Source organism: Ovis canadensis, chromosome X (genome assembly GCF_042477335.2).
Source record: "Ovis canadensis isolate MfBH-ARS-UI-01 breed Bighorn chromosome X, ARS-UI_OviCan_v2, whole genome shotgun sequence".
Taxonomy (NCBI): domain Eukaryota; kingdom Metazoa; phylum Chordata; class Mammalia; order Artiodactyla; family Bovidae; genus Ovis; species Ovis canadensis.
In genome coordinates this window covers 101,921,590-101,948,508 of record NC_091727.1, presented here as the reverse complement: position 1 = coordinate 101,948,508, position 26,919 = coordinate 101,921,590, and the positions used below count along the sequence as shown (strand labels likewise).

The 26,919-nt window shown below is 39.4% G+C and overlaps 2 protein-coding genes and 2 non-coding genes across 15 annotated transcripts in view; 1 reads left to right on the top strand and 3 right to left on the bottom strand.

Moving 5' to 3' along the window:
• Window positions 1-2,492: 2,492 nt before the first annotated feature.
• On the bottom strand, window positions 2,493-26,264 carry PABIR2 (PABIR family member 2). Of its 9 annotated transcripts, none has more exons than XM_070290698.1 (11): window positions 25,902-26,264; window positions 25,244-25,381; window positions 23,023-23,101; window positions 17,501-17,557; window positions 17,154-17,197; window positions 17,015-17,069; window positions 16,665-16,766; window positions 16,277-16,362; window positions 15,676-15,740; window positions 13,111-13,207; window positions 2,493-5,213 (listed from the first exon to the last, which is right to left on the bottom strand). In XM_070290698.1, exons 1-11 carry the CDS (start codon window positions 26,012-26,014, stop codon window positions 5,069-5,071), a joined length of 981 nt encoding a protein of 326 aa, XP_070146799.1. In that variant the 5' UTR covers window positions 26,015-26,264; the 3' UTR covers window positions 2,493-5,068. The 9 variants fall into 9 exon arrangements, with proteins under 9 accessions (XP_070146799.1, XP_070146803.1, XP_070146801.1 ...); XM_070290702.1 differs by having other exon boundaries at window positions 2,493-4,254; XM_070290700.1 differs by having other exon boundaries at window positions 16,277-16,338; window positions 25,902-26,244.
• On the bottom strand, window positions 9,466-9,605 carry LOC138931286 (small nucleolar RNA U109). The gene has a single exon (XR_011446531.1). It is a non-coding gene; the product is annotated as a small nucleolar RNA U109 (small nucleolar RNA).
• On the bottom strand, window positions 13,344-13,433 carry LOC138931287 (small nucleolar RNA U109). The gene has a single exon (XR_011446532.1). It is a non-coding gene; the product is annotated as a small nucleolar RNA U109 (small nucleolar RNA).
• LOC138930459 (P2R1A-PPP2R2A-interacting phosphatase regulator 1-like) overlaps window positions 15,679-26,919 on the top strand; it is a 73,915-nt gene continuing 62,674 nt past the window's right edge. For 3 of the 4 annotated variants that reach the window (XM_070290709.1, XM_070290710.1, XM_070290708.1), the window contains exon 1: window positions 15,680-15,764. The gene's annotated coding sequence lies outside the window, so the exon portion shown is untranslated. Of the gene's footprint in view, window positions 15,765-26,919 lie in introns of all 4 variants that reach the window. The other variant, XM_070290711.1, reaches the window with a different exon arrangement.

The following is a 26,919-nucleotide window of genomic DNA, read 5'->3' as shown; positions in this document are numbered from 1 at the left end:
GTTCAATAAATACTTATTAAATTGATGAATATAAAAAAAAAATTCCATGAGCTGTGAACAGGTAAACGCAGAGGAAGGGGAGCTAGGGAACAATGCTTGGCGTGGGTGTGAGAAAGGGAGATTTAAAACTTGAGTATTTAGAATTCTCTTCCCTTTCTCCCATAGAGGCAGCCAGGGCTGGCAGGGCTGAGGGGGCATTAGGGTGGCAGGGTCAGAAATTGGTTACATACAAAGAAATGAGCAATTAAATTGAGGATAAGAGGAAACAGGCTTGTCACTATTTGAGAACAGTTACAAATATGGATAGGACAGACACTGGAATGAACCCGGTAGTGCTGAACTGGAATCTGAGATGCTAGTTTGAACTTGTGACCTTTAGTAGATGATCAAATACCCATATGTGTGTATATATAAATACACATGCATTCTTTTCTCTGTATTGCATGTATGAGTGCTCAGTGCTCTCAGACCCCATGGACTTTAGTCTGCCGGGCTCCTCTGTCCATGGGATTCTCAAGGGAAAAATATTGGAGTGGGTTGCTATTTCCTCCTCCAGGGGATCTTCCCGACCCAGGGATTGAACCTGTTGTCTCCTGCATCTCCCGCATTGGCAGAAATATTCTTTACCACTAGCACCACCTGGGATTCCCTCTGTAGGGAGGAACTTTATTTATTTATATTATTTTTTGGCCATGTTGCACAGCTTGCAGATTTCAGTTCCCCCATTAAGCATTGAACCCAGGCCATGGCAGTGAAAGCATGGAATCCTAACCACTAGGCCACAGGGAACTCCAGAGAGGGTCTTTAAACCATAACATCCAAGAAGTAGTGATTATACCTAGTGCCTATACTTTGGTAATTGTACCAAATACCATCCTCTATTAAAAGGAATTAAGGCTCCTTAGAGAAATGGCTAATCTCAAGGCAGGGACAAGTATAAATTTGAGACATCTTACGCTGGAAAGTGAAATGCTGCCCCTCAAATGATAGGGATTGCCAAAAGGACATAGTAGCCAGCTTGGAAGGACTCTCACTGTCCAAATCTGATATGTGAATATCAAAATAATCATGGTTATGAATAAAAACCCACTGACTAAAAGGTAAGTCCACAAAGATCAAATAAATGGTGGAGAAGGGAAAGTTCTCCTTTACACTAGAAATGCCAACTAAGTGTAGAAGGAATAATGGAATTAGAGTCACCACTGGGTAGTGATCATAACACTAGCACACAAGAAACATCACTGGATACTGAAACTAGTGGGGGGAAGTCTGATGAGAAAATTGTATATGTATATAGTCTCAAAGTACCTTCACACAAAATATTTTACAAATTTCAAAAGGAAAATGCTAACTGTACAGTGGAGAAATACAGCAGATATCTCCTTCACCAAAGGATTGACCAGTAACAGGACAAAGCGACACCATGGGCCTCCTGCAATGATCTATTGAGAACACACCACCACTTCTGTGATTGTTTCTGCCCAAAATGCATAAACCTGAATTTAATAATGAGGGAATATCAAACCTAAATTGAAGGACATTTTTCAAAATAACTGGCCAGTACTTCTCAAAACTATAAGGATCACAAAAGACAAGGAAAGACTGGGGGACTTACAGATTGAGGGAGACTAAAGACACATAATGACCAAGTGTAACACATAACCCTCGGTTGAATCCTAGGCCAGAAGAAAACTTTTTTCCTCGCTAAAAGAGCCTTACTGGGCCCAAAGGCAAAATATGAACAGGGTCTATACACTAAGTGGGATAGTTTTGTATCAAGGCTAATGCCATGATTTTGAAAGTACAATGTGATTACATAGAATGTCCTCATCTTCAGAAAATTTACACTGAAGCACTTAAGAGTAATGGGGTATCCTGTCTATAATATTCTCAAATGGTTCAGAAAAAAATGTATGACACACACACATACATAAAGTGTGAGGAATAAAAACTAATGTGGTTAAATATCAACAACCAAGCAATCTGGATGAAAAATATATGGGAGTTCTTTGGGATACTCTTGCAGCTTTTCTCTAAATGTGAAATAAAATATTTTATATATTAATATTTTTTAAATACTGAAAAGAAAATTGAGTGTTTAAAACCCGAGTCATGCATGAAAGGCTTTTATTTTTTCGCCTGTCTTCCCACCCCCAGTCTTGTTCCAAAAACAATGCAGAGTCTTATGAATATGTAAAAAAAACATAAGATAAAATAAATCCAAAACAAGTAAGAAATATGTGTGGCCTTGGCAAGAGCCTTCTAAATTGTCAAATTCTACAAAATGCTCTTGAAAATTTGACAGATTATGTGGAGAGGTTTCTCTTTGTTTTGGGAAACAGCCCAAATTTCAAAACAGCTATTAGTTCTTTTGTATTCTTGATATCCTTTTATTACAAATTTCTCTGCAATCACACACAGAGAACACAATATTGGGATATGGAGGCAGAGAATAGTAAGAATAAAAGAAATAGGCTAAAAATTTTACAGAATTTTATGCATGTGTACACAATTTATTAATTTTGCATTCTAAGATATACACAAGGTCAGCATTTCACAAAACTTATTATTATTCCAAAAGCAGTTATCATGAAACACAGTGATTATATAAGTCAATCAAGCAAAAAGAGCATCTATTAAATTTTCTTATCATGTCATCTCTTATACTTGTTTTCAAATAGAAGCTTGAAACATGATATAGTATTAGAATAGGAAGAGAGAATTTTACTTTATAACAATGATGACTTTCCAAATATTAGACTATATATAAAAATAAAGTACTGTCACCAAAGCTCATCTGAAGGCTAGCATCTCTATCTTTTATTTATTCCAAAACAACCCCTGCAGAAACTTAACTTTCTAGTCACTTTAAATGATAAAAATGAACCTTGGCTTAAATAGTAAAGTGAATCATCTTCCTTCCTAGTTCTCAAACCAGTGGAACAATTAATTTCATTTTCCTATCCCAAGTCTACCCCACCACAGAATTTCAGAAACAAATTTAAATATCATTACATTCTAAAGGTTACGTCTCAAGAGTCCTAAATTAGAGCCAAAAAATGATGGCTAAAAGTGTCCCTTAAGGCAAAGAAGACAGTAGAGAGAAGGTGGATAAATATCCTATAGGAGAAAACCATCTCTCAGTATTATATAGGCAGAAACTCTTAACATGGTTCTTTCATAAACAGAATAAACATACTGCATACCATTGAAGTAATTTTTCTTTAAAATGGCATCCTAGAGAACAATCTTCATAATACATACATTCATGTTAAGTTTGAAGGATTATGGATTTTGCACAGGTGAAAGCCAATATGAGAGATAAAGCCATTAATGGCCATGATGGTGGTTATCACAATTTAAAATAAACAACACAGCTGATGCTGTAACAAAATTACTTACTGCAAGCTAAGTGATGGTTTCTTATAATTCAGAGAGAACAGGCTTCCCTTCGAGCCCTACGGTATTATTAGTCTGTGAGCACCCTCAAAGTACATCATCTTCCTTTAAAATTCAAGGATCTTTGCCTTCAAAAGACACAAATGCAGTAGTTTTCATTTCTTACATTCATTTAAAAATGGAATATTATGGTCCTAGCAGGCAAATTTGCATGTCAAATACCGACAACCCAACCACGGTGTCTGAACACTGTAAGCAATCTACAGACACTTTGCACAGTTTTAAATAATAAATAAAACAGCAATAGATTACACTCAGGTTTTTAAAACAGCTCTATCGTGATTCTCCTCTTTTAAATGTTAAATAACTTATGGTACTGCACATTTACTATCATGTACACTGTTGACAGCCCAAACAGCTTCTTAAAAACAGAATGCACAATGACACTGACTTTGGTAGCTCCTAAAAGCTTCCTTGACCTTTTATTGAACTGGATTCGGATTCTGGTGGCAACACAACAATCAAAATACAGTCAACAGGACCACTCACCACACGACAAAAACAAACGACTCTAATGACAAAAAAGTAGTCAGAAAGAAGCAGCAATAGAATCAATATGTAGCAATCAGACACATAAAGCCCCTTTTCTAGCCTACCTTACGATAAATAGCTTATAACAGCACAACATTGAACGCCAAGGCCCTTCAGGCCTCCTTACACCACCAGAGACAAGCTGTCAAGCTCCATGTATGCTTTTCTACATAGTGGTTTGTATGTAAATAACATTATTCATTCATTTGTAGATGCTCCACACATCTGGTCAAGGCAGGAATTTCTTCTCCTTGAAAACACCACCTAGAAACATTAACAATATTTTATATATTCCTTAGGGCAACAGGTTTGAGGATAGCAATATCAACTGGGGTAGATAAGTCATAAGAAGCTGTGGTGACTAAATCCAGCATCCTGTAAGTCTGTTTACATTCTCAGCACTATAATCAATCCTCACATCCTATACTCCAATAGCAAAGAAGCGATATGGATAGTAATGAGAGCAACGACATGTTTTTTCCCCCTCTGTGAGAAATGGCAAGGAAGCGGGTCAAACAGGAAAGGGAAACAAAATAATGTACTTTAAGCTGATGCAGAAAAATAAAAATTTAATATCATCAAAAGCAATTAATCTAATATTGTGAGGTAAAGAGATTTGAGACTTATGTAGTCAAAGAGAACAACAACAACAAAAATCTCTCAAGCAAGAGAATTTCTGATCAACTCCAGCTGTCATGTCACTGCTGGGGAAAAGAACCATTATCGAAAATACATATTAGTGCTTTCCTTAAACTATAGACTCTAAAATAGGTGCTCTTTGAAGCACTGAGAAATTTTATATATATATATATATATATATACACTCTAAGCAATCAAAAATGAGTATTTGAGATTTCATTACTAGCTCAAAATAAGATCAGCGTAAAGAAACATAAGTAAGGTTACTACACTTGTAAAATCAAACTTTAGAGAAAAGTGGTGCCAAAACATAACGGCATTAAAGTGGTTTAGATCAGTAACACTTTAATCCTCATTATGGATCAAAGTTCTCTGCGTTCCTCCCTGAATATATTATGCAGGAAACAGCAGTTAGAACACTGAATCAGAAATGGGTAAGTCACTTGGGTGAGAGATCATCCATCAAGATGAACGGAGAGCATGAATTGGAGCATGCTACTGGAGCGTCTGCGGTTGTGCTGCCTTTAGCCAGCGATTCTGAGGACAAGCCACTGCCGCTATTACTGCCATCCAAAATATCTGAACTGAGGACAAAGCAAAAAGAATTATAAGCAGATGCATCTATCAGGGTAAAGGCAAACATAACATGCAACGACATGGTTTCAAGAACTCATGGGTCAGTACAGCACTGGTAAATCATAAAAAGCATAAAAGCAACAGCAAAACTACAGAATGTCCTATGTTCAGATACCTGAGAGAGGACAACGTCACAGCCCGAGTCAGACACTCAAGGCTCTTTATTGTTTGGGTGCTCTCCTGGAGGCACTGGAAAGTCCGATGTACCAGTAAATGTTCCTCTGGATGTGTCATGGTTTCTGTGAGGGAGTTCCCCTACCTTCAGTTCAAGAGATTTCTACCCTTGTATTTCTTTTTAAAATTATTTTTATCTTTATATTAATATTCTTACCTTTCTATCAGCCTTCGAGTAACAGGAATGGTTACTCTTGGAGGTACCCTGGACTGCTGGAAGTATTCTAGCAAGTATACTGCTTCACTGTCCCTCCATTCCCGAACCATCTTTCAACTGCTCTGGATTTTGTCACTTCCCCACTCCCAAGAGGTCCTAGATTCAAAGACACATTTTTTTTCCTACTCTCCTCCCATCATTTGCCTTTTATGTTCTTCTGATTTTATGAGTTTCTTAGACTATTTCCTTTCCTCTCGCTTTCAAAATGCAAACGTCTCCCCCCTATTCCTAAAAGGCTCCTTTCTTTAATTCCTTCAGTTACCATCCAGTCAAGCATTTACATGGGTACCCTCACAGACTATTTGCCCCTTTAATCCTGATAACTGGCTTCTGCTCCTCTCCTTCCACTAAGACTCCTGTTCTGGGCATCAAGAGCCTCCAGAACCCAGTCTGGGGATACCTGACCCATCCGGTCCAGGCGACCATGTGTCCCAACAATCAAGCTCACCTGCGTCATGAATCCAGCTTCAGACTTTAGCAGCCACAATTCACAGCCCTCACAATCTGACCTCAGGCTGCCCTCCTAGCTGTGACTCCTATCAATCCAACATGTAATCTCTATGCTCTAGATTTGGCCTGAATTCACTCAATTCACTTCTTCTAATAGTTACTGAGTACCTGCCAAGTGCAGAATGTATGCTAGATATTAGAAATAAAAAGGGATATAAGACACACATGATCCCTGCCTGCACTAATTTATAGTATAGTACAGGAGACGCACACTTAAATAACCATACTAATAAATATATAATTCGAATTTGTGATCAAAGCAGGAAAAGATGCAAGGGGTTCCTAGAGTATATAACATGGGTGACCAGATCTAATTTGGAGGAATACGGAGAAATGAGGCTCCCTCAAAGTGAAATTTGAGCAGTCATCTGAAAGATGAGTAGGCATTAACTGGGTAAAGTTGGGGAAGAAGCATGGGTATGCCTAGGAGCCAAAAGCAGGATACTGTTGCTACAGCACAAAGAGCAAGAACATGATGAGAGAAAGCTGGCGAGGGAGTCAGGCAGTTTTAGGATCTACACAGACATACTTTTTACTTTTTTAACTTTTGCCCCTGCCACGAGGCTTGTGGGATCTTAGTTCCCTGACCAGGAATTGAACCCAGGCCCTTGGCAGTGAGAGCACAGTCCTAACCTCTTGACCACTAGGGAATTCCCATACTTTTTTATTTTTGAAAAGGAAACAAAGCAAAGGATTGGAGAAGGAATTGTGAATCAGCAAGTATGGATTCTAGTTTAAGTTTGATCACTAGCTCTTTTGCAAAAGCCCATCCTGATCTAATTGCTCTGAGACTAAGCATTATGACCTTAATAGTAATGTTTCTATAAATTTCCAAATTAATATATTTCCATTGTTAAATAACCTATGGTTCATTTGGAAGTTTCTGGGCTTTGTACCACCCTTAATAAAATGTAACTTTCCCTAACCCAGTTTCTCTACTCTTCTAGTTTCCTTCAAAATGTCCTTTTTTTCTATTGCTTGTGGATTGTTTTCAGGTGGAAACAGAATACAAATAGCCTTTGGAAAAGTAAAAATAAAAATGGAAACAGTATATTCCACAGTCCTCCTACTCTATGCTTACTGCTGTCAAATGCATCATTAATAATACCACTTTTAAGTAAGAAGTTTGGAAAATTTAGCTGGCTCTAGTATTTTTTTCAACCAAACGGCAAAACGGGTCTAAAATATGAAATTATTCAAAGTACTGAAAAAAGTTGCACAGATAATCTAAGACACTGGAAAATCAAAAGACCTTTATATTTGCCTTTGGAACATATGTGATTTTTCCTCCTGCAGCATTTTGCCTAGACTAATATTAAAATGAATTTACTTTCCTAAAGCACATATTGGCTGGGAAGCCGAAGGACACGCTCTCTGCTAGTTGGCAGGAAGAAACAGGCTTGGATTAACATTTGGCCACCAAGCAGATAATCTGAATATAAACACTTTCTTATTCTAAGCAGACTGATGGTGTGCCCTGGGTTAAAAGATTCCATTTGCAATAAAACCTGCTTGCCTGGTGAATCTGTATTCATTCAAAAACACAGAACATGACTCATGCTGTGAAATCTGGTCTTCTGACACTGTTGATTACCTTAAAGAAATAAGGTAACGGGGACGTTTACAAAAAAAAGAGTCTGAACATTTCACTTCATATATTAGTTTTAGGAATTTCTTCTCTGGTATTAAGTATAAACATATATAATTATGTTTCACTGACAAAGAATAGCATACTTGCATTTTGTCTACAGTGCAACTTAGATTCAGAGCCTGGTAAACCTTTAACCAGATATTTTCACTAAACTAAAATCCAGTTTCTCTTCTAAGTAGCCTGGCACTACTATACATGGTCCTAGAAGCAGTGGCTATAGGTCACAGGTTACACATTATTAATATATTCACAAGCAAGGCTTATGTGATTTTGCAAGCCACAAAGAGATCACTGTACAAAAGTGATTTTCAGTGTCTGCTGTTAAACCTTCTACTAGGGCTTCAGAAGCAAAATGTATGGTCCAATTTAAATTTCTCTTTTTATTCCCCAGTTTAAGCTCTGGTGGAGGTGCTAATGAGCCTTAGACTAATGGCCCAAAGCCAAACAACGGCAGGAAAGCAAAGGACCTAAATAATTCAAATTGGATATAAGAATACGTGAAACAAAAATAAACTAATTCATTCCAGCCACTGACTATACAAATTGAGACACTATTTGAACCATACCACCAAAAATATTTATGACTGTTAAAGTAGTGCTCTCTGTCTAAAAAAGCTAAGGGAGAAAGGGGAAAAGCTAAGGAAGAAAGTGAAAAAGCTAAGGGAATCATCAAAGCATTCAATGATAAAGTAACAACAAAACTGGGTTGTCCAGTGTGACTCATGCTACTATCCATCTGGCTGAACCACTCTGAACCTTGACCAGTCAGTAAACTGGATTCTGTGAGACGAATGGCAGGTAGGTAAATGTGTCAGAAATCAGCCATAGCCCATCAAGCCCAGCACAGATTTTAGCATAAAGTAAAGACTACAGGGCAGCCCCTGACCCCTTGGTGGGGGTTAACCTGGTCCATAGTATATGTTCTCTGGTCTCTACTAGCTTACGTTATGAAGACCCAGCATTATCTTGCTATATAACCTCTATATTTTTAAGATCATTTAAATATGATCATTTCCACTGTCACTTTGGGGACAGGAGTTTAAAAATATCAGCACATAGGGATGTAATGTACAACATAATAAAGATGACTAACACTGCTGTATGTTACAAATAAAAGTTGTTGTGAGTCAAATCCTAAGAGCTCTCATCAAAAGGAAAAATTTCTTTTTCTATTTCTTTAATTTTGTATCTATAGGAGATGATGGATGTTCACTAAACCTACCGTGGTCATGATTTCATGATGTATGTAAGCCATATCATTATACTGTACACCTTAAACGTATGTATACAGTGCTGTATATGAGTAATACTCAGTAAAATGGGAAAAAAACATTTTTAATTAAAAATACTCTTTAAACACCCCAAATAAAAAGTATCAGCACAGAAGTCTAAGCTACTCACATAAACAATCTTCAAGTATAATGTAAACATTTCTATCATCAAATTACAATTAAAACTTATTCTTTGCACATGCCATATTTTCACGTTAAAATTTTCTTGCCATGACACATAGAACATTAAAAATACTGTCAAAAATTACTAAGATAAATCTAATGAAAAATATTTTTTTAAAAAATCATAGAGGTAAGTCAGCAGTCATGTTAACACTAAAGCACTGGGCAAGAAATTTCATGGGAGACGTTTTCCTTTTCGTAGGAGAAACAGAGTATCACATAATCTTCACTACATGGTTAGCAGCTCTGAAAATGCCTTTATTTTACACAGCATGCCACAGACAGTTTTATTCTCAAAAGAATGAGGAGCAGAACAAGAGTCCCCAGCATGCAAAAAGAATCAAAGCACCATGCAAAGGTGTACTTCCGAGGTACAGTCAAACTCTTTGATGTTCATAAGGACTAAATGCAAAATGACATAATCCTTGCCTTGTGGTGGGCAAAGTTCCCCAGATTTGGTCAGCAAAGACTGCAGAATCTTTAGTAAAAAGTACATATGGGGAGGGTGGTGGGAGGGGGGGTTCAGGATTGGGAACTCATGTACACCCGTGGCAGATTCATGTCAATGTATGGCAAAACCAATACAGTGTTGTAAAGTAAAAAAATAAAATAAAATAAAATAAAATAAATAAATATACCATATAGGTCCATACTCAAACTTCTCATTTAATTTATACTTCAAAAGTGTAAAATTTTACAGATCATTACTAGTATATAAACTTTAAAGTTTTAAAACCTATCTTTTCTTTGTGGAATGGGCAGGGAACAAACTATAATGACTGAAATGTTGAGATAATACCTACTAATAATCTGATACCATTTCTTCCCTAAAATGTATAAGAATGGTTTCCTTTAGCTATCAAGTAGATTGTTATCCTTGGCAGCAGAAACAAGAACACAGTTAGTTCCTGTCTCTGTCCTCATTTCTAAGAATATGTCTGATCAATGAAACTCCTTTTAAGAGACAGGAATAAAAAATTTTCTGCAAAAGCAGAATCTAATTTTTACATATGAATAACTCATTTTTAAATTCTCTTAACTATCGACATAAATGTCGGCAATCTCAGTATACAAGGTGTTCCAGAAGTCTTAGTGCAATTGTCAGCTTTCATATCCTCAGAAGTCCAGATGCTACAAACTTACTAAAAACACCATTTGGAAAGTTTAATTACCTTAATATCTTTGACACTGAGTTTTATGAATTTTGAGTATTAAATTTCTTTGAAAAAATTGCGTGAGCTGTATGTTGGCTTATTAGCACTTTATGAGTAGCCATGAATAAAGCAAACCTCTCCAATGTGAGGCGACACTTTTTTTTTTTTACTGTTTTAGATAATTTGATTACTCCAAATTTATGACAGTCTATTAACCAGAAATTTTCTACTACTATTCCCTGTAGCAAAATTGTATTGGGTCTGTTTTCATTAATATTCTTATTAGTCCCAAATATGCTCATTTACTTTGCAGTTAAATTTTTTTACTATCATTATCACTTATTTATGTTTGTGTTATATAGGTAGGCATTAATAAAATACAGCATTGTGCATTGTTCTTTAAAAATCTTAGTTCTATAGATGGATATTCTAGGAACAGCCTGTTCCACTCCTTATTCTTTAGCTGTGAATGATCTGCTATGTTATCTCTTTTTTATCTTCTCCCTTTTGCCTGTACATTATTCTTTGACATTCTAACAAAGTCAGTTAATAAAGGAAAAGAGGCATCCAGAGGCAGTACTTTTTGTGTTTACAGAGCAAGAGTGCTGATGTTCCCAAGACTCCCACAGCCAGTCACACGTCTAGGGGACAGAGGTGGTAGCAATAGAAACAGAAGCCTCACAGGAGTTCCATGGTAGCCTAGTGGTTAGAATTCTGGGCCTTCACTGCTGCAGCCTGGGTTCAATCCCGGGTCAGAGAACTAAAATCATACAAGCCCTGTGGTACAGCCAAACAAACACAGAAGCCTCACAGCAGTCACCATCATAGACAGCTTAGATTGTGCTACTCAGAGGAATAAACATCTGAACAAAAGGAGAGGACCCTTGGTAAATAACATACATTCTCTTTTCCTTCCTTACTTGTGTGAACCTATTTCATGGCATTGAGCACAGTCACCGTATGACAATATTGAAAAAAAAAATCACCTCACCCTGTATGTTTTTAACTTGGTGAATGCTTTCTTATCTTTTAACATGAACTTGGTTACTTGGTTAGTAACTGGGTAAGCAAATCTATTTATAATGTCATGTGCCTATATTAAAACCTACTTTACCATAAAAGTGATACGCAGTTTCCACTCAGTATAGAATTTCACCTGCTAGTCCTCTCAACAAGCTTTTGAAGTTTTCTCTTTGCAATCATCTACATACCTGGAAAGGCACTCTATACCAAAATTAGCACACTAAGCTACCAAGGACAGACAGGGATGAGAGAGAAGAGAGAGTGTGGGGCTGAAAATAGCTAGAACAATCTAAAAGGCATGTGTTCCAAGGTTAGAACAGTACTGATCAATGAGTCGAATCAGCCAGAATAATCTGTGACTTCTTGGTGAACAAGAAGCAGGGGTTATCTTAGACAAAACAATGAATAAGTGATTGGAAAGCAATAATTGTCAGTCTGTATAACTTATAAGTGGCTAACATACATCTTCCATTTAGAGGACATCATTCTTTTTAAAGTGAATGCCCTCTGGGACTCTTTTTAAAAGATCCTTAGCCATAAAACTCAAATCAAAAAGTTCTGAAAGGCTCTACACAATTGCATCTACAACATAGGTACTCAGCAAGTTGATGGAAAGGAGCTTCCCTGGTGGCTCAGACAGTAAAGAATCCGCCTGCAATGCAAGAGACCTGGGTTTGATCCCTGGGTTGGGAAGATCCCCTAGAGGAGTGCACGGCAACCCACTCCAGTATTCTTACCTAGAGAATTCCATGGACAGAGGAGCCTGGTGGGCTACCGTAGTCCGTGGGGTCACAAAGAATCAGACATGACTGAGCAACTAACACACATACACATGTGTGTGCGCGCACACACACACATATACACAAGTTGATGGAAACGTACTCAAAGATCTCCAAATATCACCTGGCCACTGCTATAATCCCTTCCCCTTCCTCCCAATACAGGTTGGAATCCAAGTACTCAACTTTGGGTATAGGAAAAGAAGTTAACTTTGCATAAAAACACTAAAGAGCCTTAAGCTAAACTTCTAAACTCAGATGAGTCAAGCTAAAAAAGACGTTATGTGAACAGACCATAGGAATCTGGAAATGTTACTATTTAAGTGAAACCTTAGGATTGTGACAGAATACCCCAAAATATCCAAAAAAGATTTTATATCAACAGATAGTTGCTATTTAGAAAATTACCTGCTTAAGAAATGCTGGTGTTCTCTGCTAAGTTAAAAGGATACAATATTGCCTTGGCCAAAAACTTTGTTTCAATTTGTGGGAAAACCCAAATGAACTTTTTGGGCAATCCAATACAAAATACAGGCAGAGCAGTTATAATCAAGGCACACTACCCAGGACAGCCCAGAAACTCTTTCTCATGCCATCCAGCTACCGACACATTCCGAGATCAACAGCAACTATCGAGAGGCTGACCTAACAGGAGCTAGGCAGGAAAGTGAAGATGTCAAAAAGGTACACACACTTCCAAAGGTAGTACTGACTTTCAAACAATCTAGTTTCTTACACTGCCTATACCTCCATGGAGATTTCACCTCTAGGGAGCATGGATAAAAAGTTGAATATATTTTACATCATTCCAATATACTTTTGCTGTGGTTCTTTTCAAATACATCATCCCTTCATATCTTTGGGGTTTTATTTCATTTTTTACCATGAACTGAGATCAGACAATTGTGCAGCCTCCGGAGACAGCATATTGGTGGTGCCTTGGAAGAGCCTCTTGGGCTGGCTTTCAGTCTCCATTTCACCTAAAACAGAAAGAGGTGATACTACCATAATGTGACTTTACAGATACAGGCTTGCTGCTAAAATGGGGTGATCTTTGTGCGACCAAAGATCAGAATACTTCAGCCTGTTACTTGAAAGCTATTTTTCTATGTGCTTTAATGTAGAAGAAATACACTGCCACATAAGCTCAACTAAAAAGTCAGCAGCCCTAAAAATACCTTCTCATTTATTGTACATACCATGCTGTCCACACAGTCAATTTCTTTAATAGAAGAGTAAAACACTGACTTCATTAGGCAAAATGAATCAAGACTAACCACAAGAGAAAAAAAGTATCCCCTAATAGCCGAAGCTCCCAGTGAATAACAATTTATGCTAGATGATTACTAAAGACTCTTGATGTTATATATTTTAATATCAAAACATTTCCTGAGATGAAGTCAAATGGACTCTAAAGTATGCAGGCTGATAAAGAACATACAAATCAAAGATTGCTTTAGGCTACTTAGTGAAAATGAAGATTAGAAAATATACAAGTTTAAAAGCACATCTGTAATTAAAAGCAATTATTAATTAGTTCACAAAATTAATGCTGTACTGGCTACTTCAATCCTGTAGATTTTCTCAGAACTGCGGATAGAAACACTTTACACTGGAAGAAAAAACACTTAACATTTTGCCGTGGGAGACCAAAGACTAACAACTCTAAATTAGACAGAAAAAGCTCCTTTCCAAATAAGCTATGATTTAAAACACATACACACCTTGGTTTCAAAGCTCTTTATCTGAGCTTTAAAATCAAACATTAAAGACAATTTAATTAATGGGCTTATCTATACTCCATTAGGAAATTAGCAACCATGAACTTAAACCTCTACAAGAGTCTTATGATGGAAAAAGATCAAGGAAGAACAAACACAACATTCATTTTTCCCCCATATTATTAATTAATTCATATTATCTTTCCTCTGGAGCTATCCTGAAAATTACTGAAATTCAAGAAAGGTTATATTTTCATTTGCTTTTTTCCATGCTTTAATATGCAGCTTTTCAAAGCTGCTGCCAGGCTTTTAACACTTCATTAGCAAAAGACTTTAGCCCTTTTGAGCAAAGAATCCCTCCATCTGCTGGTATATTTTGGAATAGCTTTGAAATGGAACAACCATATTAAGCTCCACCAACTTCCTATAATATATTTAAAATTAATACTAATAACAATACTAGCTTTAATTTCTAAGCTTTACTTTCACATCATAGCTCCTGAGAAGGTTCTTAGGACTGTAAATAATTCCTTGCAGCATTAAGGAAAAAGACTATTTATTTATAAAGTAAAATCTATTCACTAAATACAAATCCTGTCACTGTATCATCTATTCCCCAGAGCACACCATCTTTAATTTTAAGTTGTCTGAAATATAGCACTTTTGAATCTGTGTATGATACTACTATTGGAAAGTTTTCACCAAAGCCCCAAGTATCACTTTACCTAACATTAGAAGAGTTGATTTGTTTACTAGCCCTGAAGGTGATCTGCACACACACACAAAAACTTACTAAATTGCTTTTTTAGAATTATCATTAAAACTTTCATTTAAAATGACATCCAACACTTGCAATCATGTTGTTATATCCCCAGGAATAACGACTAAACTCGTGTTAAATTTCTTTGCCTTTCTTTAAATAGACTCCATTGGGTGCCCTCTATAAGCATCTAAAACTAGCACTGAGTGAGATCATTTTCATTTAGTGCTTTGTGGTTTAAAATAATGTAATTAAAAGAGCACCCCTTGGGAGTTTGGGGTTGGTAGATGCAAACCATTACATATAGAATGGATAAACAACAAGGTCCTACTGTATAGCACAGAGAACTACATTCAATATCCTGGAATAAACCATAATGGAAAAGAACATAAAAAAGAATATATATATGTGTATAACTGAATCACTTTGCTGTACAGCAGAAATTAACACACTGTAAACCAACTAGACTTCAATTAAAGCATAAATTAAAAGAAGAAAAAAAAGAAAGTGTATTTCTTATAAACCACACACACAGAGCACTCTATTATCAAAAACCCTACAGAGACTTGAATGGGAGGCTGTTCTGTTTGGCAAGCTGTCATTTGGTGGTGGCTTATATTTGAGCATACAGTATGTGTATGGACTTATTTGCTATGACATTAACACATACTTCTGCAACATACCAACATATCTCTTTTATATTCAGATTGCTGAGAGGCGAAATTTCTCAAACATGTATTGATTATATGAATACATGAATAAGACTCAGTTATGAAGTGTAAAAAAAATACAGACGGTATCAAACAACTAATTCCCAGAATTTAGAATCACTAAAGCATACATTGGAAAAGAACATTGCACTATTTCTTTAGAAAAAAGGAGTTAAGCTTTGAACTAATTTCAGACAGAAACTGTTAATTTGTAATTCAAGCTGGACTATGTTTAACAGCAGAAGGGTGAGGCATACCTTTTCTTTTAAGAGGAGCAAGAACACTGGGCCTAATGCACTTGATTGGACTCTGGCTTCTCCTGCTTTAAAGAACAAACAGGATAACAGTAAGTACTTTTGGCAAATCAATACAGTTTATAGCCATATAGGGAGAAATGGACAATATCTGTGTTGTAGGCTGAGTAATTGAAATGCCAATACATGATCTGACCTGGCATATGACAATCTGGAATAACATGGCATTTTAAGCCATTTTTAAAAACTCATTTCCTAAGACAAAATATCCACAACAGTTGTTGTTTTTTAAAGATAAATCTTATAAATAAGTTATTTGGGATTTTGACTGGCCTAACATTTTTTTCCTTACTTTTATAAAGAATACATTTCCATATGCGTGAAATGTAAACTAAACATAAACTGGCACTATGTCTCAAAAATTAAATATGGTAAAATGTTAACAGTTGAATATATAGGTGGTAGGTATATAGACGCTCACTGTGAAATTCTTCCAGCTTTGCTGTTTGAAATTTCCATAATAAAATGCTGAAGAAAAAGTTCACCAGAGAGACAAATTTAATGAACAGCCTTTCATCCACATTGAAAAAGCAGGTTTACTTACGTGGAAAAGCGTCTTGGGCTAGGAACGGGACTTGGTGGTAGCCCACTGCTGCTCACAAACATCTGCAAGGATGGTGAAAAACATTGCTAGGAAAAAACATATATTAAAATAGTTCTAGTGTTCCAGTTTTCAAAAGATTCTTCTCAAAATGACAAAAACATTTTAGAACTACTTACCTGTCTCTCATATATGTTTATGAGAGAACAGATGGATGGATAGATAGAGTAACAGATTTTTTTCTCAAATTACTACCATAGACTTCAATTAATTTTCCTTCCAGTCATTGAATTCATCAAAAATTAGGTGATTTGTGTTTGTGTATTGTGCATTTTAGAAAGTGATCAGCTCAATGTGTGAAAGAGAGTTAATATCTCATCAGTGAACCTACCTTTCCAAATCCTCTGGTGGGTGATGGTGCCGGAGAAACAGGAATGAAGTCAATCCTTTTAGGAGAATATAATTTCTCCTGCTTGTCAAAATCACTATCACTCTGTAAAAAGAAAGTGTTATTTCCTCATAATTCACAAGTCAACACACCACTGTTCTTTACTACACAAACACACCTACGCTTTTACAGATATACACTCCTAAGTTGTAATTTCATATTCTGGTGGGAAAGCAGAGAACAAATGCTGAATTCAGATTTGGAGACAGGAGGGCCAAAAGTGAATGAAGCCAATAAATAATACAGTGGGCTCTAGAAAATTAAAAAAACAAGCAGATATGTGAAAACTTTACCAGGCTCAAGCTCTCATCCCATGACTGGCTTATCTGCATTGCAGTTTGCACTTCTCTAAAACAGACAAAAATGAACAGCCATCAGAGCTTGTAAACAAGACATACCTTAGGCCACACCCTGTTCTTGTGAAGCACTAACCTTTCGTGCGCAGTTTCTCTGTTCATTATGTCCATGCCTTCCTCCTACAAAGACAAACATGTGCTGAAAACAGAATATTTATCCACACAGTTCTCTATTTCCAAGGAAACGAAAAGGACTTTTCTACTTCATTTGACATCATCAGAGTACAGCAGGACTGACATTCTAAGATTGTCACCCATGCCACATCTGTATTTTATCTGCCCACTCAGAAGAATTTTAACCTGTCTATAACTAACCAGAGTGGCAGCCTGACTCACTTTTAATACCTAATTCTGCAAGGTGAAGATAAAATCAAAATGCAAAATGCAGAAAATTACAGATCTGAGCCAGTAAGTAAAATTTACCCTTTTGATTTGATGCAGTCTGCTGCTAGGAATCCGATTAGGTGAGGTTGACAGCAACTGGAAAGAAAAAGTCAACATTTACTATTTTTTGAACCACAAAGCTGTGGTCTGCTGTCAGTGCCAGTGTACAACCTCTTCCTAGATAATTTCTCATATTCTTCTGAGAAATCGAGCTCTTTAAATCACTGAACATTAATGCACTAGAGAAGCAGTACATTCAGTCTTTAGAAAGTACACCAGGTGTCCAACCTCAAAGCACCATCTGTCGCTAGACAGGCACTGACTTTAACATTTTTCCCAAATGAATGCAGAGCTGTGTACATTTATGTAAAAAAAGACTCCAGGTCTTAGAAATAGCCATTACCCCACTTAACTAAAATAAGGAACTCTGTATGAGGGGAAAGCAAAAACCCTGATTCTATTCATTTTTATTACCAATGCACCAATGGAGGAAGATGAGCAAATAAGCCCAATAAAATATTTTGTCTAATTTGAACAAACTCTGAGAGATAGTGGAGGACAGAGGAGCCTGGTGTGCTACTGTCCATGGGGTTGCAAAGAGTTGAACACAGCAACTGAACAACAACAATAATATTTTATTTACAGTTAATGTTTACTGAAACACTTTAAAAAACTGCAATAAGGAGATTTTACTTGCATGATCTAAGTCAATTCTAAAATTTGATCATTAATGCTATCACCACAAAGCTTACTAGTTCAGGAAAAAAAATCAGTGTAGAGGCAAGGTACATTTTAAAGATAACTGTTGCTTTCCTTTAGATCATTTTCTAATAACACAAAGACGAAATGATTTGGGTACCAAAATATGTTCCTTCAAAAACCATCATGATCTGATCATGAAATGTGAAGTAAAATTCATACTAACATCTTAACAGCAGGGGGATGATGAAAGGTGAATGAATCTGTAATACTATAAAGCGAAATACGACAATTATCCTGCTACAAGAGCCCCTATCCTATCAAAACTTTAAACAATACTAGTGAACTCTGGGAGTTGGTGATGGACAGGGAGGCCTGGCATGCTGCTATTCATGGGGTCGCAAAGAGTCAGACACGACTGAGTGACTGAACTGAACTGAACTGTGGCAAGTATTATAAAGGAGTGATAAACTAAAAAACTAAGTGTTTTAGGCAGAAGCTAATTCAGGTAAAATTTTTTAGTTATCCACTGAAATAAGATTTTACCTCAAAAGAGATCCCTTCATTTCCCACCCCTTTCTTTTATTTCTTCCTCTCCTAGGCTTTAAAAAGAGAAAAATTTTACCAGTAAAATTCTTTTCACAAGTATTTCTTTTCCATTACGAAAGTAATACATGTTTGTTGGTGAACTCTTGATAAGGCCATTTGAAAAAAATGCTAAACTACAGGGCCAGTAAATAAGGCAGGCAAGACTCTATCAGGACAGTAGGGCAGAGAGCATGAACGGGTCCATCGGGGAACAAAACAAACCCCAAAGGCAGCAAAATAATCAGGAAAGCCAAAGGACTGCCAGAAGCTGACTGCAGAGAAAGTCACCAGTTTAGATGGTAGGTCTACATCCTACACAACTCATCAGTTTGAGACAGGACTAGAAAGTCGACCCAGAAGAGGGACAGAGAACAGCAGAGCTGTGTCTGGTACCAGCAATGAGAGCAATGGATGGGCTGAGGAAAAAGCCAAGAACCTCAAGGAAGTGGCAGTTAATGGTGTGAAATAGAGCAAAGAGCTCAAGTGGGACCAGAAAAGAGGTCCCTGACACTGGTGGTCAAGTGGGTGCTGGGGGATTTTACAGGATGGTTTTTGAATGGAGTTGTGATAAGTGTCTTGAGATTATAAACTGGATGAATTGTTGGCAAGGAATTAGAGGTAGTTGAGTGTCTTAATCCTTGGAAGGAAAGTTATGACCAACCTAGATAGCATATTAAAAGGCAGATACATTACTTTGCCAACAAAGGTCCATCTGTCAAGGCTATGGTTTTTCCAGTGGTCATGCATGGATGTGAGAATTGGACCATAAAGAAAGCTGAGCACTGAAGAATTGATGCTTTTGAACTGTGGTGTTGGAGAAGACTCTTGAGAGTCCCTTGGACTGCAAGGAGATCCAACCAGTCCATTCTGAAGGAGATCAGTCCTGGGTGTCCATTGGAAGGACTGATGCTAAAGCTGAAACTCCAATACTTTGGCCACCTCATGAGAAGAGTTGACTCATTGGAAAAGACCCTGATGCTGGGAGGGATTGGGGGCAGGAGGAGAAGGGACGACAGAGGATGAGATGGCTGGATGGCATCACCGACTCGGTGGACACGAGTTTGAGTGAACTCCGGGAGTTGGTGATGGACAGGGAGGCCTGGCGTGCTGCGATTCACGGGGTCACAAAGAGTCAGACGCGACTGAACTGAACTGAACTGAGTGTGGATTAAGCTTTGAAAAAACTCGGAGAGAGGAAGGGAAAAAGGCAAAGACAGACCTATGAAGAAAGAGGCTTGTTTTCCAGATATGGGATGTGTGAGTTGGGAGAAGGCAGGAGGGAAAGAGCCAGCAAGGAAGGGACAGAGGACACAAGATAGAGCAGAGACAACAGACTGAGCAAAGGTCCAGGGGAGTCCAACAACTTCCCAACCATTAGCAGAAAGTCCCCCACGTGAAGGGCAAGACTTCCAGGAGAAGAAGGTCACTGGTTATCTAAGAGAAGTGTCTGCCATCTCTGCAAAGTGAAAAGGCTCAGGTCGTCTGCTGAAAGTGCAAGGAGGTGAGACAGGAGGACTGCCATTTTTGAGAAGATTTTGAATATTGCTTTGGACCCAACACTCCTTGAACCCAACACTCCAGGGAAGAATGTACTGTTTGCCCTTCAAATGTCTAATTCCTCTCAATTCCTATCTGGAATAAAGGCAAGAAGAAACATGGTCACCAAGAAATAAAATATCAGTCACTCTGAGTACACCTTCCCTCTGCCTTTCTATCTAATCAGCAAATCAGATCCTACTTCTGCATGTCTCTTTCATCAGCCCCCCAACCGCACCTCTTTCCATTTCAGTCTGCAATACCTCACTTTGTGCAGGTTAAGATGGCACATGAAAAGTGAAAGTGAAGTCACTCAGTGGTGTCTGACTCTTTGTGACCCCATAGGCTGTAGCCTACCAGGCTCCTCTGTCCATGGGATTTTCTAGGCAAATAGTACTGGAGTGGATGGCCATTTCCTTCGCCAGGGGATCTTCCCAACCCAGGGCTCAAATCCAGGTCTCTCAGTGAGTCGAAACCACAGTTTTAATTTCTAACATGTATACTATCATGTAAGAACTGAATCGCCAGTCTATGTCTGACGCAGGATACAGCATGCTTGGGGCTGGTGCATGGGGATGACCCACAGAGATGTTATGGGGAGGGAGGTGGGAGGGGGGTGCATGTTTGGGAACACATGTAAGAATTAAAGATTTTAAAATTAAAAAAATAAAAAACTAAAAAAATAAAATAAAATAAATTAAAAAATAAAAGTACATATGAAAAAAAAAAATCCAGATCTCCCACATTGTAGACAGATGCTTTACCGTCTGAGCCAAGATGGGACATAGGTAAGTATATTAAGATCTGTAGAGCTTGTGGTGACATAATACATATGGTGTAATCAATATTATGAAAAAAGTAGCCAAAGGGTGCTGGGGAAGGTGTCCTAAACCAGAAAACCAGAGAGGAGAAGGGGAAAGAGTGAAGAGAGCATAGGGATCAATAAAGAAGAGTGCATCCACACATCCCTTCAGCAAACTCACACATTTTAGCGCAGCCAGAAGGAAGGCTATTAGTGAGATGAGCCCCAAATCATCTAAGAATCTTAGATGCTAAGAATCTTCACATCTTAGAAAATAGCCAAGTGAAGTGCAGAGGGGCAAAATCATTTTCGCTTCTTTGCTATGCTATTGATATCAGGAACACAGCTGTAGAACATGTAGAATGATTTTTCACATACACAGCAAAAACGAGTAGTTCTATTTTCTAGTATCCTCAGGGAAGAAGGTGCAGGAAACCAAACCTCCAGAGAGCTATCATTTCCCCCTTGAAGTATCTGTAGACACTTTAGCTGGAAATCTTAAAAGTGTTCTATCCTCCGTCCCTTTCTTAAACAGATTTTACCAAACAGAATAGCACTGGAAGATGTCTAGTCTAACCCCAGCTCTGCCACTTATTCAGAGCAAGTTACTTTGATCGGCTGAGTCTTAGCTGCCGCCTCTTTTAATTGGGAAAAACATCTTTTGCCCTGCCTACTTCATAGGGGTTGCTATGAGAATTAAATGTGTGAAAGTACTCTGTAACATGTAAAATACCATATAAGTGTAAGTATTACTACAATTTCAGAAAAGGTTAATGACCCAGATATTGTAGGAATATCAATTATTTTACAGTTTGATGCCAGTGACACCCTCAGGGTCTATCAACAGGCTCTCAGCTCTAATACTAAGCCACAGACTAATTCTGTAAAAACCTCTATCTGCTTTTCAGTCTTCCCCTCTCCTCCCTTGCTAGCAGCTGCTAATACACCTTTAACCCAAATGTACTTCTTCCGATTTGCTGTTTCTCACACACTACTGAGTTCGAAGCTTATTATAATTGTGCATAAATTTTAGATGATTCAGAGGTCAGAGAGCCTCTCCTATAAATAAAATGATGAACCTTTGTGCACAGACTATGGAAATCTGGTTCAGCCATTTAGAGGCCTATTTGCTTACACTTCATACCTTCCGGGACACTGCAATTACTGGATAAGTGGACTCCACATGTGAAAGGCTACTATATAAAAACCTCTTCATAATTTCTCCCACCACGACCAACTAAAAAGGTGATCCGTGATGGCTCTGGCTATATAGACCAGTCACCATCAGCACCTCTACTGGGAATGCAAATACAAGCATTTTCAAGTAGACTTTACTTTAAATAGATAGCTCTGTCCAACAAAAACAAATACTCTGCTACCATATACATGATTTTTGCATCCTAGGACAAATAAAGACCTATTCTCAGATATAATTAGAAGTTAATCCTGACTTACCCCTGAGCTTCCCTGGTGGCTCAGATGGTAAAGAATCCTCCTGCAATGCAGGGGACCAGGGTTTGATCCCTGGGTTGGGAAGACTGCCTAGAGAAAGAAATGGCAACCCACTCCAGTATTCTTCCTGGAAAATTCCACGGACAGAGGAGCCCGGTGGGCTACAGTCCATGGGGTCGCAAAGAGTTGGACACGACTGAGCGACTAACACTTTCTTACCTCACAACCATGATGCAAGTATTGACAAAAAACAATGAACAGTGTTTAAAAATACCAAGTCCCACAGTCAAGAAAAATTTTTAACCAGATTTCCTTTTTGCACCAAAAATTGAAAATGGCCACGGCATAAGCAGTAAACAAGACAGGTAAAATCATTTTTTCTTTCATAAGCAGTGGTGCCTAGCACACCACTTCAAAAAAAAACCAACATTTGAAAGTGTCGCCTCCAATCCCAACCACTAAGGATACTTACTCCTATACTTACCAAGTTGTGACGGCTCATGACAGTTGTACTATTCCTCCGAGCTCTAAACGTGTAAGGTTGAAAAACCTGTGAAAAGTCACTGGAAAGTAAAAAATAAAATGATTTATGTCTTCTCATATAAGATATCCTTCGGCTGTATGAATGCCAGTTCTCTGGTTAACACTGAAGTCTTCGATGGCCCCTCAACTCCTCACTGTCCTCTGCAGAAAGTCCCCAGTGGTGTGCTGTGGAAGAGAGGCTGGCTGAGATACTGGTCTCCTCTGGGCTGGGGGACAGCTAGAAGAGGTATGGGGCGGAGCTCCAGGCTGGTTGCCTCCAGTTCCTTCTGGTCAGAATTCACGCCCCCAAACCAGTTACCACCAGACACCAGTAGCCTCATCTGTTTACCCCAGAGGATCTACCTGTAAACGTTACTGCCTACGTGTGCTGTCACATGAGTAGAGCTGGGGAGCCCTCGTGCCCAGTAGGAACCCTATCAGCACATCTCCCCGTTGCCCTAAACACCTGTGCTACTCTGTAACCCTGCTTTTCAACTACATCAACAGACCTAGAGATTTGCTCACATTGCCTCTTCTGCCTCAAATGCCCTCCCTCCCACCACTCTCTGTCAAAACCCTTCCTATCCTTCAATAGCCATCTCAGATGTCAGACCCTCCACAAGCCTATATTCATTCCACAAACCTAATGCTATCATTCCCCTCTTTGCACCCAAAGAGTACAATGGGAAACCAGATGCTTCTTGAGACACCAACTTCACCTTTTATTAAAGGCAAGTGTGCATGTGTTTAAAACCCCTTGGGAGAGGTGTTTTGGTCACCCTTGCAGTCCTGAGCAGAGTCCCATGCCCAGGACAAGAGATGAAGAAGGATTTTCAAGGCCGAACTGGATTGGGCTTGGTGGATGGTAGAGATCACCTGGATGGTGGAGATCACCTAATCCAGCTCTCTGAAATTTTGAATTAGAAAACAGAGACTCAGAAAGGCTAAGTGACTCATTCCTAATCATAGCCAGTTAGGGAGAAAATTGGGACTAGGCCTGGTCACCTCACTCTTTCTCCTGTCACATCATGCTACTTTCAAATAATTACTTAAATCATGAAGCAAAAAAACAGCAACAGTCTAAATGCAGGTCAACAGGATCTCCCCAGTCCCCAACAACTGCCGGCTTACAAGATTCCAAAAAATACCAATTTATTTTTATAGTATCAAAAATTAATGTAGAGCTGAGGACACAATTAGGAAAGCAAAGAGTCACTTCACCATTCCCTCAATGTTGAAATATAATAAAAGACAAAAGGTAAGTCTGCTTTTTCCCCCAAATAAGGATATCATAATCAGTTTGATAGACAAGGATTACCTTTCTCTTTGCCTTCACTGTGCTTGATTAGTGTTTTGGCTAATTCTACTTCCATCCCCCTTTTTTGGAGTCATTCCATTTCTACAGGGTCTCACAAATTGGCTTTAAAATGAATTGTCTAATTACAAAAGTGAAATGTAATAGGCTCAAGAGGTCTGCCAACTTAACCTTCACTATCACAAGAGTCCGCCTTAAAATAGACCCTCTGGTGACTTACTGGCAGGAAAACACAAGAACCTACCACTAAAATTCAAGAGTCGATTCTTTCTATTGTTTTTGAAAACCTGCACTTTCACTTACCTAAGCTACATGCCACCCTTCATTTTTTTATTGACTGGAATGTGTTTCAGGCATTTTTAGGATCTGAAAACATTATGACAAATCTGAATCACTTAATAGGACATGAATGTGGCATTTAATTACAAGTTATTAGATAAACTGTGATTTATCGAAGTAAACCTCTGTTAACGCCAGGGTTCCTAAACTAAGCTTAGAAATAGCAGCTCTTAGAGACAGGTGTCAAGTTGCAATCCTAGTTCCAGGGGCTTCAGTCTGACATTCAGTGGTGTAAATTAGGCAGGGCAAGCAACCTGTTAGAAGAGCCAGAAGCCTGTTGTAGTTCCTTTGAGAGGGGCCAACAGAGCCACAGGTAGAGAGAGTCCCATTTTCCCCACACTGCCCAGAGTTTAGGGTCAAACTTTCACTCCACCTTGGGACCCAAGTCACTGTCAAGCAGACAAGTCCCCACCCCCTCAGCGTGGTGAACTCATATGAGCTCCAACTCTCACTGGAGGAAAGGAAGACTGCTTGCAGCGGGTCGAGGAGCTCCTGAACCCTGCACTCCATCCTCCCCAACCGTCCTCACCTGAGCCCATGGATCAAGGGAGCGCTGTTGGATCTCCTGAGGGTGCCCCCATCAGATGTGTCAGGCTCAAAGTCCAGCTCCATTTTCTCCTGAGCCATGTCGGAGGCTTGCATGCAGCACGCGGACAGTGCTCTGCTCCTGGTGCTTAGCTAAGGACTCCCAAGACTCTCACTGCAGGACTGAGCTGCTGGGGACTGGCAGCTGGGGGCGGGGGCTAAGGGGCGGAGGCTTGGGGGCGGGGGCGGGGGCGGGGGCGGAGAAAAGCTGGAAAGAAGGAGGAGGGAAAGAGGATGAGGATGATGAAGGGAGGCTGAGAGTGAGGGAGGGGAGGAGGATGGAGAGGTGGTGGTGGTGGGTGACAGAATAAAGGAAGAGAGAGGGGGAAAGAGCAAGAGGGAGGGGGAAAGGATAGAAGGAAAAGCAGGAAGACAAAGAGGGTAAAGGAGGGGGACAGAAAGGGGAGAGGAGGTAGAGGGAAAGGAGGAGGGCAGGGTGGAGGGAAAAGAGGAGCACGGGAGCGAGGGAGAGAAGGACGGGGTTTGGGAAAGAGGAGACAGGACGAGGGAGAAGACAAGGGAGGGGTGTGGAAACTAGGCAGCAGGGGAACTCATGCTGCTCTTTTGGCCAACGACCTCAAGCGGGGCCGCGCTACAGATACCCGAGCTGCCGGGGCAGCACTAGCACCGAGGAGCTGACAGTCGGGCAGGGCCCGGCCGGGCGGCCTCGGCGGCTCCAGCTCCCCATGCTTGGGGAGCCGGTCCAGCCCTTCATGGTCCGTGACCCGGTTCCGGAGGCTCCTCAGCCCTGCTATCCGAGCTGCTCCCCCTCCTCGCCACCCCCTCCCTGCCTGGAAGACAGGTCGGGGGTTTGGCCAGCCGCCGCCGCTGTGCCTGCTTTTCCTTTCTTGGGTTCTAATGGCCTGGGGGAACCCCTCGGGGCCAAGACCAATATCTACAACCTGCAGCCTTTCACTCCTCCCACGCTGCCGAAGCGGGAACCTCAGCAAAGCCAGGTCTTCCGCGTCCGGGCACCCACTGGGTCCTGCGCATGCGCCCACAAGCGGCGCCAATGGGCCTGCGGGCACGGAGCATGCGTGCGAGCCCCGCCCCGCAAACTTCCTTCAAAGGGGAGGAGCGTTTCCAGGGAGCAGGGCGCTTTTCTCCTCTGCATTGGTCCCGGGAACCTGGCGCCGGATTTTGAAAAGAACCAATCCTTTGGAGACACTGGAGCATCCTCTTTCTGGAGGAGTTTGGGCCGGTTTTCAAGAGAAAAAAGAAACACGTGATTTCCACGTTTTTTCGTTCCCAATTTGTATGCCCTGACGTCTGTTATCCCCGCTCATTTCTTAAATCCCGCAACCTTGTTGGTATTTGTCTGGAGCACATTTGTTAGATCATCCATTTGGGTGCACTAGACCAAAGGAAGTGAATGGACAAAAGCAATGAGATAAAAATAAAGAGAATCCAATGAGAGTTCCTGTAGTTAATGAGAAGCACTCGCCTCCATTATGCAAGCACCATTAGTTTCAGTGATATCAGGGAAACTCCTGAAGAACCGTAAGAGAATCAGAATTTCCTTTGTTCTTTCTAGGCTTTATAGAGACTTAACAGTCAAGTCATGATTCAGCTTATGTGAGACCTGGAGTTAAACTTATTTTATTAAATACCTACATAGCA